At 42.9% G+C, this 16,455-nt stretch overlaps 1 protein-coding gene across 5 annotated transcripts in view; it reads left to right on the forward strand.

The window, feature by feature from the left end:
• The window catches only part of Slc1a2 (solute carrier family 1 member 2), a 130,994-nt gene that overhangs the window by 104,499 nt on the left and 10,040 nt on the right, over positions 1 to 16,455 (forward strand). For all 5 annotated transcript variants that reach the window (XM_029484406.1, XM_029484408.1, XM_029484411.1 and 2 more), the window contains exons 9-10: positions 2,821 to 2,955; positions 13,249 to 13,477. In XM_029484406.1, the coding sequence (XP_029340266.1) occupies positions 2,821 to 2,955; positions 13,249 to 13,477 (364 nt within the window). The remainder of the gene's footprint in view (positions 1 to 2,820; positions 2,956 to 13,248; positions 13,478 to 16,455) is intronic.

The following is a 16,455-nucleotide window of genomic DNA, read 5'->3' on the forward strand; positions in this document are numbered from 1 at the left end:
ACTTCCCACTCGTCAAAACTCTTGACTTAATGAAGCTGTTGGCCAAGTAATGATAGCTTTATATCCTTTCATTCTTGGCCCTGACAGCAATCAGGCCTACCCTCCAGTGCACACTATGGGATTAGAATCAGAGCAGTGACTGAGAGACTGGGATTTCACTGATATTACAGAATTCCATTTACTTGTAATTTATTTCATATTAACAGTGTTACTGTTGGGAAATTTCATGAGCAAAGGATAAGGTTGACTATATGTGTTTAAGTCTTTGCCTCTGAATAAATTTAGCCAAATTCTCCTTAATTTTTAGAAATATGAAGGTTTGGCTTACATAGGCACCTGCATGGCATATGCACAGTTCTCTGCCTGCAATGTATTTGGGGAAAAAATAGCCAACTCTAGCTTTACGCTGTGTTATTGTGTGAATCCTCTCTTCTCCCTCATGGAGGAGTTCAATGACCAAGAACTTTCTGTATATTTACTAAGTTGTAGAACTCCCAGGGTTATCAAGAGCCAGCATGTAGCAGAATCAAACAGAGGGGTGTTCAAATCCCAGAAGACCACATTGAATTTGTGTGACCCTAAGTTACCTGATCCGTGGAATCCCTGGTTGTCTCATGGTGAAAGAAGCTGTTTATGTGCCTTGCATGGTTACTGTGAGGTTCTGCTTTGATGTTGTGTACACAGAGCTTGGCACAGCCTCCAGCAACCAGCCTCAAGAGAAGCCAGCCAGGGGAGTGGACTCCCAGACAAAGCAGAATGGGTCAAGGGACCAGGAGAAGGCTGAGAATTTTCTAGATAATACTGCCCATAAGGGGGGGGGGAGTTACTAATATTTGACTCCTAACAAGATTTTTCACAGTGCTTGTAAGAGTGACTCATGACCAAAGCAACCCAGATTGTAAACCAAACAGCCAAGGCTAAGGATGACTGGAACCTGGGAATCCCCACTTCCTTTCTGTCCTGTCAATACTGAAGAGTCTTTGCTGTCTGGGACTTTAGGGAAGTTTCACTCCCACAGCTGTCTCACCTTGTCCTCAAGTTCCCGATAAGAATGACAGATTACTTGGCTTGAGGGTTGTAATGTGCCCTACCTCTCTTAAGTGCCCACGTACTTATTGGTTCCTAAAAGCCGCTGGCCACTACATGAAAGAGAAACCCTCATTTATCCTTTGCACAGGTGAGGAAGTCAAGATACAAAGATATACAGTTGCCCAAATTTTGTATGTTGTTGACAAGTGGTAGAGCTAGGATTTGAATTTAGATTGTTTAAGTTCAAAAAGCTGCTACACACTGTATCTGCTGTCTCATATGGAGTTCTCTGAAATATACCAACTCCATACTGGTGTGACAGGCACAGACATGATTACTGGTGTGACAGGAAAGGGCACAGACTTTGTGCATGCATTGCATGTATGTAGGCATGCAATAAACCCAAAAGGGGTAGCAAAATACAACAAACATCCCAGTCCCTTGGAGCTCCAGGGACCTTCAAATTGTTCTCAGTTACAAGTCTTGGGATTCTAGGCTGGGCCACACTGATGGCCTGACTTGGCCAAAATCTCCCATGAGCCTGGATTGCCTGCTCTAGAAATATTTTAATGTTTTAATTACAAAGCAGGCAACCCTCATTGTTTCAGTACACACAAAGTCACACGAGAGCCCTATTTTCAGAAGACTGTTCTATTCAGAAGCGACAGCACTGGATCTCAGGATATGGCTTACTTGTCAATCACAAGGACCTGAGCTAGATTCCAAAACCCACATAAAAACACTAGGTATGGAAACAAGTGTGTTTAGTGCTAACATGGAGAGTGGAGAAACAGGCAGATGCCTAGGACACAGCTGCCAGCTGGTGAGCTCTAACCCAATGAGAAATTCTGCCTCAAAGAGGGTGGATTGTATCTGAGAGTGGCATCAGAGATTGTCCTCTGACCTCTACAGCATATATACTCATATGTTCATGTGCACCCCAACATACATACTCACAAACAGTTAACAAATAAAAAGAAGAAATGATAGCTTCTGTAAAATAACCTACAAAGATGAGAAAAGTCACTGCTAGTTGATGATCCTCAGAAACCCTTTGGTACGCAGACAGGACACCTGAACCCAAGATTAAACTTTAAACTCTGGGGAAAGAGTTCAAAATGGTGCCAGGTATGCTCCTAATATTGCTTGAAAAGTTGATGAAAAGAAAAGTTGAGAAATTTTTCTTTATTCCATTACCATTATATGGCACCCTCTTTCTGAATAATGCATTTTCCAGCCCTGGGAGAAATGGCCAGGCAAGTGAAACCGAATGTATCTTGGAATATGTTGTTTGCCTCCCCTGATGAGTTGGTTCTGGATATTTTCTATTCCAAGTCCCCATGCTAAGCATTGGCAATGACCTACTCAGACTCTGGCCACGTAGTCTGAAGAACTGTGTGGCACCCACAGACTCATGGAGGCATAACCAGAATTGAGTGCAGTTGTGTTCCCATAGGAGGGGCGAGGGTGATTTATTTCTTCATTTTTAATACTCCCATGGCTGCTTTTAGAACTTTACCTGCTTTAGTCCTGTGTACATTAGACTAACTGGGTATCATGCCAAGGATATGACTCCAATCTGTGAATTTATAAGTGCCCCTCATTGTTGACCTCACTTCCTGTGTATTAGTATTTCATATTTCTTCATTCCCTGGAGAAAAAAAAAGGAAGGGATTTTTAATGTCTGGAGGAAAATTGGAAGGTGTTGTTGTTGCTGCTGTTTTTTAAAATATCTCTAAGATTGCCAAGACTCTTTCTCTTCCTGTAACCTGGGCTTCTCTGTCTTTGCAGCCTTACGGCCACCTTGGCGAGCATTGGTGCAGCCAGTATTCCCAGCGCCGGGCTGGTCACCATGCTCCTCATTCTCACAGCTGTGGGCCTGCCAACGGAGGATATCAGTCTGCTGGTGGCGGTGGACTGGCTGCTGTAAGTGCCCGTGGGTAGGGTTCTTCTAGGGATTGTGAGTGGGGATCCCCAATATTGGGGATTCCGGGGTGTACAGTTGACAAGATTGCAATAAGACATTAGCCAATTCTCCACGTTCCCCTCCTCTCCCTTCTACAAAGGTTACTATGTCTACCCAGGAAAGAACTCAAAAGTAATTTGAGGGCCTTGTAGGCTAGTGGAGGAGTCAGACAAATCACAATACAAAGATAAAATGCAGCAAAGAGAAGGGGCTTGGGATACAGCTCAGTTGGTAGAGTGTTTGCATAGCACTGCGTAAACCAGGCAGCATGATTCATGCGTGTATTCCCAGCACTGGGGAATACTGTAGTGAGGGATTCAAGATCATCCTTGGCCTCACAGTGAGTTCTGAGGCTACCCTGGGCAATATGAGGCCCTGTCTCAAAAAAAAAAAAAAAATGTAGCTGTAATGATCCAACTAATGGTACATGCAAAGAATCTCAAAACATCCTACTGAGTGAATGGAGCCAGGCACAAAAGAATGTGAATGTAAGTAACAGTGTCTGCATGACGCTCTAGGGGAAGACACTATAGCCACAGCAGTGGAAAGTGATCAGGGGTTGCCTGGCATCGTGGTACAAGGAACACTGAAGAATGATGGAACTGTCCCACATTCACAAGTGTTTATATTTGTTAAAACTTGTTACTCTGTGTTTAAATAAATGGGTACATTTTAACATCCATAAATTTCAATTAAATAAAGTGTATTTTAAGACAACATACAGTTAGGAGCACAGGGATGGAAAGAGTTATCTATGCTAGTCTAAGATGGAAGGGCAAACAGACTATCAGAAAACAGTAAAAGTGGTTGCTGAGTTTGAGTGTGCAGTGTGTGTCCGCTCCTATAACAAGCTATACTAGTCTGAAAGTCTGAAAAATCCCTGTATCGTAGGTCAGGACATTGAGCTTTGACTCAGGAATGGGCAGAGATTTGACCCTAGGTCAACTTGGTTCTGGATTCCATCACATTCTTGTTCATGGTCAGATTCAACTTTCAGAAGGCAGCGAGAGCTGTGCTCAGACATAAGTGATGAGAAGCCCAGAACCACTGAGGTGGAAGAGAAACAGTGCTTCCCTGTCAAAACATCTGTGCCAAGGCCCGGGGACAGCAAACACTGTGGTGTCTCTTAAGTAAAGGAAGGTGAGGTAAGATGGACAATACCTTTGGAGGCCATGTCATGGAGCTTGAATCTGACTGTGTGCATTTAGTCTGACTGCATTTCCCAGTGAAGAACATTTTGTAGTGTAGAAGATTCATAGCTCATTCAAAACTGTGGGAAAGCCTGCCCAAATCATCCCCAAGCAACAAGACTAAAATAGAGCTCCTCTAAGGGCCCTTGTGAGGACACTGCTGTGCCTTGAGACTCGTGCCAATGGGTCATGCCCACTCTTGGAGTTAAGTGACAGAGTGCTGGACAGTGTCATGGATCTTAACATTAGAGGTACACTGTGACATCTCTGATGGAATCTCTGTCCACAATGCCTGCACTTCCTTTTCAAAGAGCCAGTGTTTTGATTAGCATAAATTCTAGGAGGAAGAAGCCACATTTTATGGATTTACAGTTTTAACTCCTCCATACCCCTACTCTTCCAAAAAATGCAAAAACTGAAGGGACATAGGACATGAGGAATGGCTAGAAGGAAGCCTGGCCTCTTTATCTTCTGTGCCTGGTGTTGGTGCAGGCAGTGGGGACCAGGTTTGGAGCAAAAAGAGGCTCTGTAAACACAATGTGTTCAATCCCCCAGGGCATCTGGGAAGCTAGGGCACGTCCTGGCTTCCTTGTTCATCATCTGAGCTATGTTGTGGAGATGACTTGACTGGGACTTCATGTTGTCTCTGCCAGCCTCTCACATCCTGGTGGAAGGTCCTCTGATAACTTGTGGTTTTGTTTTGCTTTGTTTTTCTGTGCCCTGAGTTGACACCAAAAGACCATGCCATCTGCTCAGATGAGGCAGCTATGAGTTAGTGGTGCAGGTGGGAAGGACAAGGAGGGAGCAAAATCAAGAAGACAAAGGTGTGGCTAGAGATGAAAAGGGATCAAGGAGAAAGAAAAGCATCACCAGTGTCTAGGGACAAAGGATATAGAGGCAGTCCGCTGACCGACCTTAACCTCAGAAGAAAGGTGACAAAGGAAGCTGTTTAAGTTCACCACCTTCCCCTATTGCGTGTTGCTTCCATTCTCTCCCAGTTTAGCGTCTCTTAAACCTCCTCAGGTCCTGCTGTAACTCCACTGCTGTAACTCCTCATCTCTTCTTGGACTTGTTTCTGAAGCTTGAACTCCACCGTTAGAACTCATCTTTTCAGGGCTGGGTGGGGGGTGGGCTGGCTGGATAGCTCACTTAGTAATTGCCTTGCAAGCCTAAGGACCTGAGTTCAGTCTCCAAAAATAGCAGGAGTGGGCCAGCAAGAGGGCTTAGTGAGAGAACCCCCTTCACAAGGTTGTCCTCTGACTTCAACATATGTGTGGTGGCACCCACATTCACACAGACTACACCCCCACACACCCACACACACCTGTACACCCAGGAACATACACACTTGTGCTTGTATGTGTGCACACAAATGCACACATGAGAAATTTAATCTATTAAACGTGTACTGGTGTAGCATTCCTCTTATTATAATCCCAGCATTTCTGAGTGGCAAGAATGCAGTCACTTGATCCGGAACTAGGGAAAGACATGGATATTTGGTAGGCACTGCAGCATCTTAGAGTCTGCTTTTCATTTACCCCTGAAGAGCTCTATGGTATGTGAATTAGATGAGGAAACTGTTAGTCAGAAAAGTCACTATCTTGCAGGGCGTGGTGGTGTCCACCTTTAATCCCAGCACTTGGGAGGCAGAGGCAGGTAATCTCTGTGAGTTCAAGGTTAGCCTGGTCTACAGATGGAGGTCCAGGATAGCCAGGGCTACATAGAGAAACTCTATCTCATGCTTGCTCCAGGAAGAGTGGTGCTAGTGCTGTCATACCTACCCCCTTTCCTCTTGCTTTGTCCTGTTACCTTCTGCCCTATGATGGCACAGATTGGCCATCCCAGGTTCTGGTGCTTTTCACGTATGACTTCTCAGCCTATATAAATCTAAGAAAATCAATTTCTGTTCTTTATACATTCCAGTCTCGAGTATTTTGTTACAGTACCTCAAATGGACAAAGACATCCCTGATTCTATGTAATAACAACCAAAGACCCTTTTACTTGTGCTTAGTTTATTTTTTTTCCTCTAGGATTAAAATATAACCAGTAATCTAAATAGGGAACAATGAAGTAGGATTAAAGCCTTAGGGACTCTTAAAATTCAAGTTCTCTAGCCCCAGCAAGTCTGCCACTGCAAGCCCTGGATTTCTTGGCAGTCTCCTGCTCTCAAGCCTGTTGGAAGAGAATTGCTTCATGAAATATTGAAGACCTTGCCTACATCTGTCCTAAATGTTAGCAAATGAAAAAAGAGGGTTGGGTCCTCTCAGATCACACCATGCAGATGCTTGCCTGCTCACACTTGTGTAGAGGATGGTGTCCTGTATGTCTGCAGTGTGCCAGCAGGAAGGAGTAGGGTGAGCACCAATAGGCCCCCCCATGATCCATCAGAATTAATTTCCCTAACAAAACCACACAAGGAAACAAAACAAAACAAAACAACAAAAACAAACAAACAAACAACCAGTCCTGAGCTGGAATGGGAAAGAAGAGGACCAATGAAAAGCTTTTTCTAATTCTAAGGCTCTGGTCTCAGAGGGGCTGAGGCCATGTGATCAAGAAGGGAAGGAGGGCCGGGTGTTGGTGGTGCACACCTTTAATCCCAGCACTCAGGAGGCAGAGGCAGGCAGATTTCTGAGTTCGAGGCCAGCCTGGTCTACAGAGTGAGTTCCAGGACAGCCAGGGCTACACAGAGAAACCCTGTCTCAAAAACAAAAACAAAAACAAAAAAACAACAAAACAAAACAAAAAAAAAAAAAAGGAAGGGAAGCATGGGGGATCTTGGGTAGATGGACATCGGGGTGGGTTAGGTCTGCTTTGAATCAGTACCGATCCCACCTTCTTCCATACCAGTGAGAGTTCTAGAAACAGGCGCTTGAGCTTGCTAAACTCCATGGCTTTGATGCCACTGGTGTGTAAGTGGGAATGGGGCTAGGTTGAGATATGGGTGAAAGACAAGGCTGGCTGTTCTTCAGAAAAGTAGTTGATGACAGAAGAGTAGAGAGAAAGGGAACAGGGTAAGTGTTTTCCTCTTTAGGCAAAGTCTGTAAGCTTTTCATAACACCAGCAATTTTTCCACTTAAAACCAGAGGCCGCAGTGACATTTAGTGTGTCACAATGTTTGCCAACTGCTAGAGTCTAGTCTTATTACAGCCCACTCAGCCCTAGATTCCTTGTCTGTAAATGTCATGGTGAAAACCTAGATTCTAGAGCATTTCACATGCCCAAGTCCTGAAGTATGGGGAAGGCAGCCATGGTTAATACTTAGCCCAGCTCCTGACGGGTTTCTCCAAGAAACCCTTTGTATCAAAACTCAGATCTCTATAAGAAACTGTGGGAAGATAATGAGGGGAGATGAAAGGAAAACTGAAATAAAACTGATGCCAGAGACAGATAATCAATCCCTGGGCCCGTCAAGATCCAAAAAGGAAAAGCCACACACAGTGATAGCAGCGTGGATGTGTGGTCCACTTCTCATATGACACTCTTAGGGAGATCTTTCCTGGACTCGTGTTTGCCAAGAAAGGGTAGGTATAACTGAGATGACATCTTAAAGGGATACCCCAAATACTTTCCACCCTGCAGATACTGTGTTAGTGCTCCTTTCTGGAGGGAGCACAGCTCTGATCCTCAAACTGAGTCTGGAATCATTCTGATGCGGACCCAGGAGGTCTACAGAACGGACATTTCTACCAGGTTCCCAGGTGGTGCTGGTGAGAGAGTCCAGGAATCTTAATTCTGGGAGACTGAGCTGGATGGAGTGGAAGGAGTGTCTGGTCAGCCCGAATCTCCCTGAATCTGGTGCTCTAAGCATCTGTATTGAGTGACTATTGCCAGTTTATACAGCCATTCAATTAAACTGCATTGTAAGTGAGTTGAGTGCTAGATATTATTATGATCACTTAGCACTGATTCATTTAAAAGTTACAGCAAATTATAAGAAATCTAATAGTACATGCCCTATGCAGTTGTAACGGAGAGGTGTGATTTATCATTTTTAATAACTATTAAATGAGCAATATATAATTCAAATAGTAACAACTTGGATATTTCTTAAGTATTGTAGGAGTGAGAAGATAGGTTCTCTGATCCTTATTTAATCCATGTGCAAATGTCTTAAATACACCCACATAAATACATGCACTCACGCATACTCGCACACCACACCACTGCCGCCTCCACACTACATACAAAACTTACTTAGCTTCCACTCCATTCCTGGTGCAAAAGGAAGCCAACTCCCACATCCATGTCTCTCTGAAGACTCTAGAAGCTTTGTGTTTATGTCATTCTTTAGATTTTATTCTCAATGCATACAGATTTCTCCTTTTTATCTTATCTCCAATGTATATCAGTCACTGTGGAATTCGATCCACACTTCACCAAGCCTTCCCCTTCCAACCCATGGGCCTCTGGCCCAAGGCAAGGCAATCATAGATCCAGAGGGTAGGTGGATGCCTCAGTCTGACCAGCAATGCTATCTTTAATCTGTCACAAAAGCTAAAGGGAGTCAGAGAATGAAATGGAAAGTCTCTTTTACCTGCAGTTGAGTCTTAGTGTTCTCTGAACCCTAAAATTATAGTTAGGATGTATCAGCATAGAAATTTATTTTTTTAAAAAAAGCATTTTTGTTTTATTTTTATTTATGTCCATGTGTCTCTGTGTAGGGATGTGCATGTGAGTGTGGTTTCCTGGTCCAGAAGAGGGTTTCAGTTGTGAGCTACCTCATGTGGATGCTGAGAATCAAACTCAGGTCCTTTGCAAAGAGCAGTACAGGCCTGTAACTGCGGAGCCTGCCCCAGCAATGGAAACTGTAATCCTGAGGATCTCTTCCTCTAAAACTCAACTTTGTAATGTTTGAAGATCACCTCTTAAAACCTTCCCTGCCTCAACTTGACCATTTCGAGTCTTTTTGTCTTGCCAAGTCCTCTTGTTCTTCTCGTTGAGTCTCTTCCTAGCTCTTGGTTCACCTCTTTCAGCCTGGACTCCATGACTCTCTCCTCTTGGATGATGCTTGTATCTTTGCTTTTCACTGTGCAAAGTCTGCCAGATGTTTTGCTAAACAAACAACCCTTTCTTTCTCCTTAGTTCATCTGCTTCTAATCCAAATGAAGGATCCATTCTGTTCTTGCTCCTGCTCCTATCTATCTCCCAAGTCTTCCAGCCTGTTCCAGGCTGCACCGAATGCTCACAACACTCTCTGGTTTCTGTATTCTCAGACTTAACCAAGTGTGATAGAAACCATCTTTTAATAATGCATCTGATCCATTCATGTGCATATATTTTTGTCTTATGAGTCTACCCAAAACAATACAGCACAGGTGCTTACGTAGTGTCCCCACTGTATTGGGGACTGAGAGTGATCTAGAGGCGATTTAAGAGATGCCTGAAGGGTATAAGCAAATGTTAGGACATTTGGTGCACGGGGCTTGAGCATCTGTGGCTTTGGATATCTGTGGGAGGTCCCGAAGCCAATCTTCCATAGAAACTATAAAACATGATTTCTGTATTCAAAGAGCATGCACATGAGTAAAGAACTTTCAAAACAACAACCAGATGTTGTGTGCTCAAGAAATCCCAGCAGTGCTAGTTGAAAAGTGAGGAGTGTGCATCTGGAGAGGGAAATGAAGAAGTGAACTCCCCACTTGACTAATAATAGCAATCCCTTGAGCAGTTAAAGGAATGGAGCTTGTTTTGTGCCTTACCGGCCTTCCATATGCAAAGGGTTTGGAGTCTCTGGGCAGTTATTATCTTCCCCTCAGGTGAGTATTGTTCTGATTCTGACAAATGAGAACTCTGCATAGGAAGAACTAACTAACCTGCCTGTTAAAGCCATGAGAGCATCCCAGGCTCGAATCCAATCTCATCATAACCAACAGTCAGGTGATTTTAACACTCCAATGCCAGCTAGCCCCAGAGTAGGAACCCTAGGTGACCAGTTGCTGCCACACAGGGCTCCTAAAGAGAGTACCTCACTCTGGCACCCTGTCCTCTGAGATTGTGCATTATGCTTTGATTCTACTTGGTTAAGTTCTGACACTCGGAGCATTTGGTTCTTTCACATCTGCAACAGTGATCATCATGGGATTTAGCACATGACAAAGACCCAGATGAACTGTGAGTGACCCAGACTTTCTGTGAGAACTCAGACCTACAGTCTCTCACCTCCCTGCCAGAGGACTCAGACCAAGAGAAGAAAAGAGCCAGACTACCTTGGCAGTTCGTTTTCTTCAAGGAAGCCAGACCCAGTGACTGGTGTGAAGGGTTTTTCAGCTCCCTCTTGGTTTTGGTTCCTGCCAGCCCAGAAAGAAGAGCTGAGCCATTTATAGTGGATTCATTAAATGCAAGATTCTGCTTCCAACTCCTTGACTTTCTTGCCATCCTGGCAGACAGAATCCCAGAGGTAGCATCAACAAGTCTATTCCTTTTTCTTTTTATCACTTCTTCTTTCACTCTCTTTCCTTCCTTCTCTTCTCCTCTTCTTTTTTCTTCCTTTTCTTCTCTTCTCAATCTCACCCACCCCTGCAACTCCCTGTTTCTCTCTCTATTACTGACGTCATCGTGAAAGTTAGACTTTCCCCAGAGATCTGGAGTAACAATGATAGAAAGTGAAAGTTATTTGTTTATGGAAAAGTTTCCCCATATGAAATAGAAATTCTCATATTCTTCTTGGGGTCAAAGTTGTACTTTCCTTGAGTCAGTAAGACGTTTCCCTGGTGGTCTAGAAGTTTCTTGTCTTTGCAGTATTTTGGGGGAGGGGGGAGATATAACTAGAATAGCCATGATTGATCTTCTGACTGGACAACTTGGGAATTTTCCCAGGATACACAATGACAGAGGAGGGTGGCAGGATGGGACTTGATCTCAGTTGCATTCTTGCTGTTTGACATACATATCATCCTTTGATGTATGCCAACTCCTGAGGAACCCTCTTCCATAAACTTCCCTCTGCCCCTTCTCTTCTATAGTGATAGAATTGAGTCCCCTGCCAAATTATGACTGTCACTGCACTTCAGATGCCATCCTCTCAGATCTGTCCAGGAGGCATTGCCAGAGATCACCATCGTTTCTCTCACCCTTTAGTCCTGTCTTCTCAACGGGCTTCTTTTCGTATTTAGTCACCGTCACAAATTTCACTTTCAAAATAAACACAGCGCAGAAACCCCTTTCCATATTCTCTGCCTCTGTCTTCAGCTGTTCGTTTCCTTTGCTTTCCTTCTTGGAAGAGGTGGTTTATATAGACATCCATAGTGTTTCTATGACTCCTCACAACTGTTACCCAACTTGCAAGAGCCAGGTTCTGTACTTTCAAACTGTTCTCCGTGGATCAACAACAGTCTCTTTGTTACTAAAACTTACAGATACTTCTTTTTTTCTATGGCTCAAGGGGATAATTGGTGTTGTCTGCCACACTCTGCGTATTATAGCAGTTGGAGTAAAAATAGGGTTAATGTTTTCAGAGGGAGACAGTAGTTGAACCAGTCATGTTTGGATGTGTTGCCTAGAAACTGCCAAAATACATTTGAACTGGCTGGATAAAACTTATAGTAATACTATATGTACCTCATAATCAGGGTAAATAGCTTTCTTAAATGGGTTTTAGCAAGTGCTTGAAACTGTGATAAGCATTTTGTTTATATTGTTTTCCTGCCATAACAACCCTGTGCACTGGCCATGTTTGTTATTTCATTTTTGAGAAGGTCCCTTATCTGCTCAGACCTTCTAGCAGGTAAGGGACAAAACTCAAATTTGACTCTGAGCCAGGCAGCCTTGGGAGTCCATCCCTTGACTCTTTTCCCGCTATGGTGCTATGGGTAATCCTTGCACGTACCAGATAACTCCTTTTTCTCTGAGCTACATCCCAGCCATTTATTTTTGCTGAAATACATAAAATTATGGGTATAATTTTATGTTTTAAAACACAAAACTCACAGTTATACATATTAGAGGTACCTCATAATATCTTGATGCATATGTAGTACTTTAATTGAGTTAAATATGTATGTCTTCTCAGGAGCAATTTCTATATGATAAAAACTCCCCACATTCTTCTTTTATCTTTGAGGTGTACAGAACATTTCTGGTGTCCTTGTGACCCTGATGTGCAGTAGCACCCTGGGCTTTCTTACTCCCATCTGACTGTGTAATACCTTGTCTTAATGCCTGCCCTTTTTGTACACTTAGGCTGGGGGAGGGGGGTTCTTAACCATCAGCTCCAAGTGATATAGATGTCCTCAGGCCTAATTCTTCATTCAGGTGCAGACTCCACCACCCCTCATCTCAGCCAGATTCTCGAGTGCAGAAGAGGGACTCAGTGCATTCAAAGGCAGAGGCACACCCAAGAGTTCAAGTTCAGCTCTGATCACTTGACACCCACCCCACCACCAGCACCATGGGCATACGTGCCTGGTTGAAATCAGGACAGCTGGACTTATAAGGGAGCCACACCAAGCTCCTCCTAGTGCAGCTTCATTATTCCCACTTCCTAATGACAGGTAGATTTCATCACAACAACTAGGCTTTATTTTAGGTCATTATTTTAATTTTAAAATCAACGTTTCCACTCTGTGACTTAATCTTAGTCATAGAATTTGAATGAAAGGGGAGTGTCCTCTCTAATGCTCTCCTAGTAATAGCATTACTCCATCTCCTGTCTCTTATCTGCACATTTACTTACTTGTTTACTGACTTACCTCTCCAGTGGCTTTCCAGCTCATTTCTGGGTAGAACTTTGGAGGTGTAGGAAATGTCATCAGAGGCTCCTTCAACAAACCAGCTTATGCTCCCCAGTGGGAGAGCGCAGCTACCTTTAAGAACTTAGTGAGCTTTCCTGGTGCTGATTTTCTAAGATGAGTTTTTGTTTTGTTTTGTTTTTGTTTTGTTTTGTATTTTATTTTATTAACAACCACTTTTTTTTTTCCAAAACAGAATTTGTAACCTAAGTCATGAGGAGGAGGGAAAATATTCTGGATACTTGCTGGTTCAAGCAGCACTCTGAAATATTCTTCTTAGGTTCATAGAAAGAGTAATTTCTAACTCAACCTTTGTTTTTCATCTTTAGGGATAGAATGAGAACTTCAGTCAATGTGGTGGGCGATTCTTTTGGGGCTGGGATTGTCTATCACCTTTCCAAGTCTGAGCTGGACACCATTGACTCCCAACACCGAATGCAGGAAGACATCGAAATGACCAAGACGCAGTCCATTTACGACGACAAGAACCACAGGGAAAGCAACTCTAATCAGTGTGTCTATGCCGCACACAACTCTGTCGTAATAGATGAGTGCAAGGTACCTTTCCCATTCCTGGATATCGAGACCTGCATATGAATAGTGCATGCTGGACTCCTTAAAAAATCACAACCCCTTGCATCCATTCTTACCATGCTTTGTAAGGAATCATGTCACCCAAGCTCCTGTGGGGCCCAGACCATCTCACTCTGCATCCAGCATGGTGGGACATCAGCAAATCTGACACCAAAAGGACCAATCAGTTGCTTGCTTCAACAGATTCCCACATCCACCTCACCCCTCTAATTTGGTCAATATTCTTCACTCTTTGGGCCAAGAATTGGTGGTTGTCAGAACTTTAATGGCCTTCAGATATTCTCTTCCTCAAAGGAAGGGTCAGAAAAATGTAGACCAAATATCATTGACTTTATATAGCACGAGTATTCCTCCCTACTCTGTATTACAAATTGCTTTTTAAAAAGCTCATATAAAAGTTTAATTGGCTGTCTTCCTTTTATTTTTTATTTATATTTATTTATTTTTTTCTTAGGAGGATAGTTGTAGTTCAGCTTTTATTTTGCATCCCAAATGGGTATGCAGTTTCAAGAATAATTGTCCTCCAAAACAGTTATCCAGAAAGTTTTTTTTTAATGCTAAGTATCACACACTCCAGTTCTCCTGCAGTGTGGGTGTTCTGGGTTTTCCTTCAAGCTGTTGGGTGCCAAGTCTTCAAGCTTGATCAGCTCTAGCTGGCCTTCACTGTAACTAACTTGACATTGACAAAGACAGTGTCGTGACCAGAGTGATGCAAACTTGGAGAAACCCTGGCAGATGGGAGAAGGGTTAGCTTGCTAACTGACAGTGTATTAGCTGAGGCCAGTTTGAATCTGTAGCAATCCCTTCTACCTTTTTGATAGCTGTGGATACGATCACATTTAATCTTTCTTCCTTGATTAAGTCTTGAGTCCAAGTAGCACCGTTGTTTCTGCCAGAGAGTTACAGCTAACTGTTCTATCTTCTTGACTGTATACCATAGGTCCAGAGTACTAATGGACCAGAGAGTCTTGCTTGCTCTCACTATATCAAGTACATGTGCAGGAGAGCCAGAGCTTGGCTACAAACTGGGGCATTAGACTATTTTTAATTAATTAATTGGCAAGACAAAAATGATTTCCTTTTAACATTTTTCAGATATGCGTTTGGGGCTACAGCCCATCTTCTAGGAACATTACTGCTTTTCACATCCAAGTAAATGGGCTAAGTTCCTTCCCACAGAAATCTTAGTTTGGATTAATAAGGGTCACCATTCTCATGGAATGGCTTTTATCTTATATTTATCAAGTATTTATTGTGTGCCTTGTATGATTTAGTGGTGTGTCCTCACCCTTCCCCTTGGCATCCGAGTTTTGATCATTCTCCAGGTATTTACTTAGTACTTATAGCTATAGGACCTTGACTTATATATTGGAGTTATACAAACAAGAATATGCAGCATAATACAAGAAAGAAGGTCTTACCTCAGATCTTTGTCATGTAAGGGAAGCATAGGATGTGACAAAGTAGAATCACCATAAGTATTTTTTTGTTGTTTCACAGTTATGTGTAAAAAGAGTCCTAGTCAATGCTGGGAGCTTCTTGGGGCAGAGGGAGCTTCTCAAATGGCTTCTTAAGACTTTGGAGAGAGTCTTTAAAAAAAGTACAGTATAGAGGGAAGGAGATGGTTTTGGACTTCAGACTTACTACTTTTCATTTCTTAAGGATTGCAAGAGTATTAACTATGTGTTTAAAGCAAAACTTTGCAAGCTATAGATGGAGAAACGTAGGCTCTGTCAGTATAAATCAAGCCAGTAAACAGTGCTCTTGGTCTTGGCTCATCATCATGTCCAACTCCCCAAACAGTGTCTAGGCTGTTATAGGCACTCAATAAACATTTGTTGAATAAAACCCACTAGCATTGTGATTCCATGTCGTGCTTACATAGCCTTCTTTTGATTGGACTATAGAGCTAGTAGTTCAGTTTCTCTATACAACTGACTACCCAATCAACTTCCTGCATCCTTGTAGAATAATTAGCACTTAGATGGTCAATATTCAATCTGAGCATGCTGTTAGGATAACGGATCTGGGTATATTGGTTCTATAAATATCTTAGAGGTTTGTGTTGTTAGTTAGGTGATTGGCTTTAGCTCTTTGAAGGGGACCCTAGCCCCAGGCTTCTCACTCTTAAGTCAGCTACCTGTGTGGTCACTGATGTAGAAGAAGGCAGGCAGAGCTATATGCCTAAATCCACACCCTTTTCCTAAGTATCTGGCTCACATGTGTTCATTTCTTTGGACTTCTTTCTAGTTAACTCTCATCATCACCACTTTTTCGGTCCAGTTTTTAGAGCCCAGCAAGAAGAGCATCAATGCTCCTTGCCAAGGCCCTACCCTTGACTGAACAAGACAGGGATAGAATGGGTTAGAAGGTGGCTTCCAGCTTTCTTTGGTTCAGCAAAGGTTCAACTACCTTTGAAATATAGGTCCCAATATTTACAAATAAAAAGCAAACATCTCCCACATGCTGTCTGGTTCTTCCAGGATACCACATTATGACTGATAGCTATGCACTGCCATTGATGAGATTAATCATTAAGAACCAAATAGGCACATTCGAGGCCACAAGGAATAGGCAGATTTCTCCAGTCTGTCCCTGGTAGTTTTTCTTGACATTTTATTGAAGGGGAAACCAGTTTGCTGCAGCTCTGGTCAAAACTACTTTCAAGCATTGTTATGTCATGTTGGTCTCTTCATAACCGTAGTTTGGAGTTTTGCAATAGCCTTTTAATTCTCCTTTGAGTAACAGCATGTGAGCCATCGCTGCTAATTGCATGGACTTTCTAAGTGTTTGGGCAGGGTGGGGAGCATGTACTAATGTGAATTGGATGAATGAATAGTGTTTTTATTTTCATTGCATGGTTCGTGAAGGGCACCTGGTTCTCTGTTCCCAGCATGCTGCATGCTCTTGATGCATGCATTTCATTCCCACTTGGGTAAAAA

This window comes from Mus caroli, chromosome 2, assembly GCF_900094665.2.
Source record: "Mus caroli chromosome 2, CAROLI_EIJ_v1.1, whole genome shotgun sequence".
NCBI lineage: Eukaryota > Metazoa > Chordata > Mammalia > Rodentia > Muridae > Mus > Mus caroli.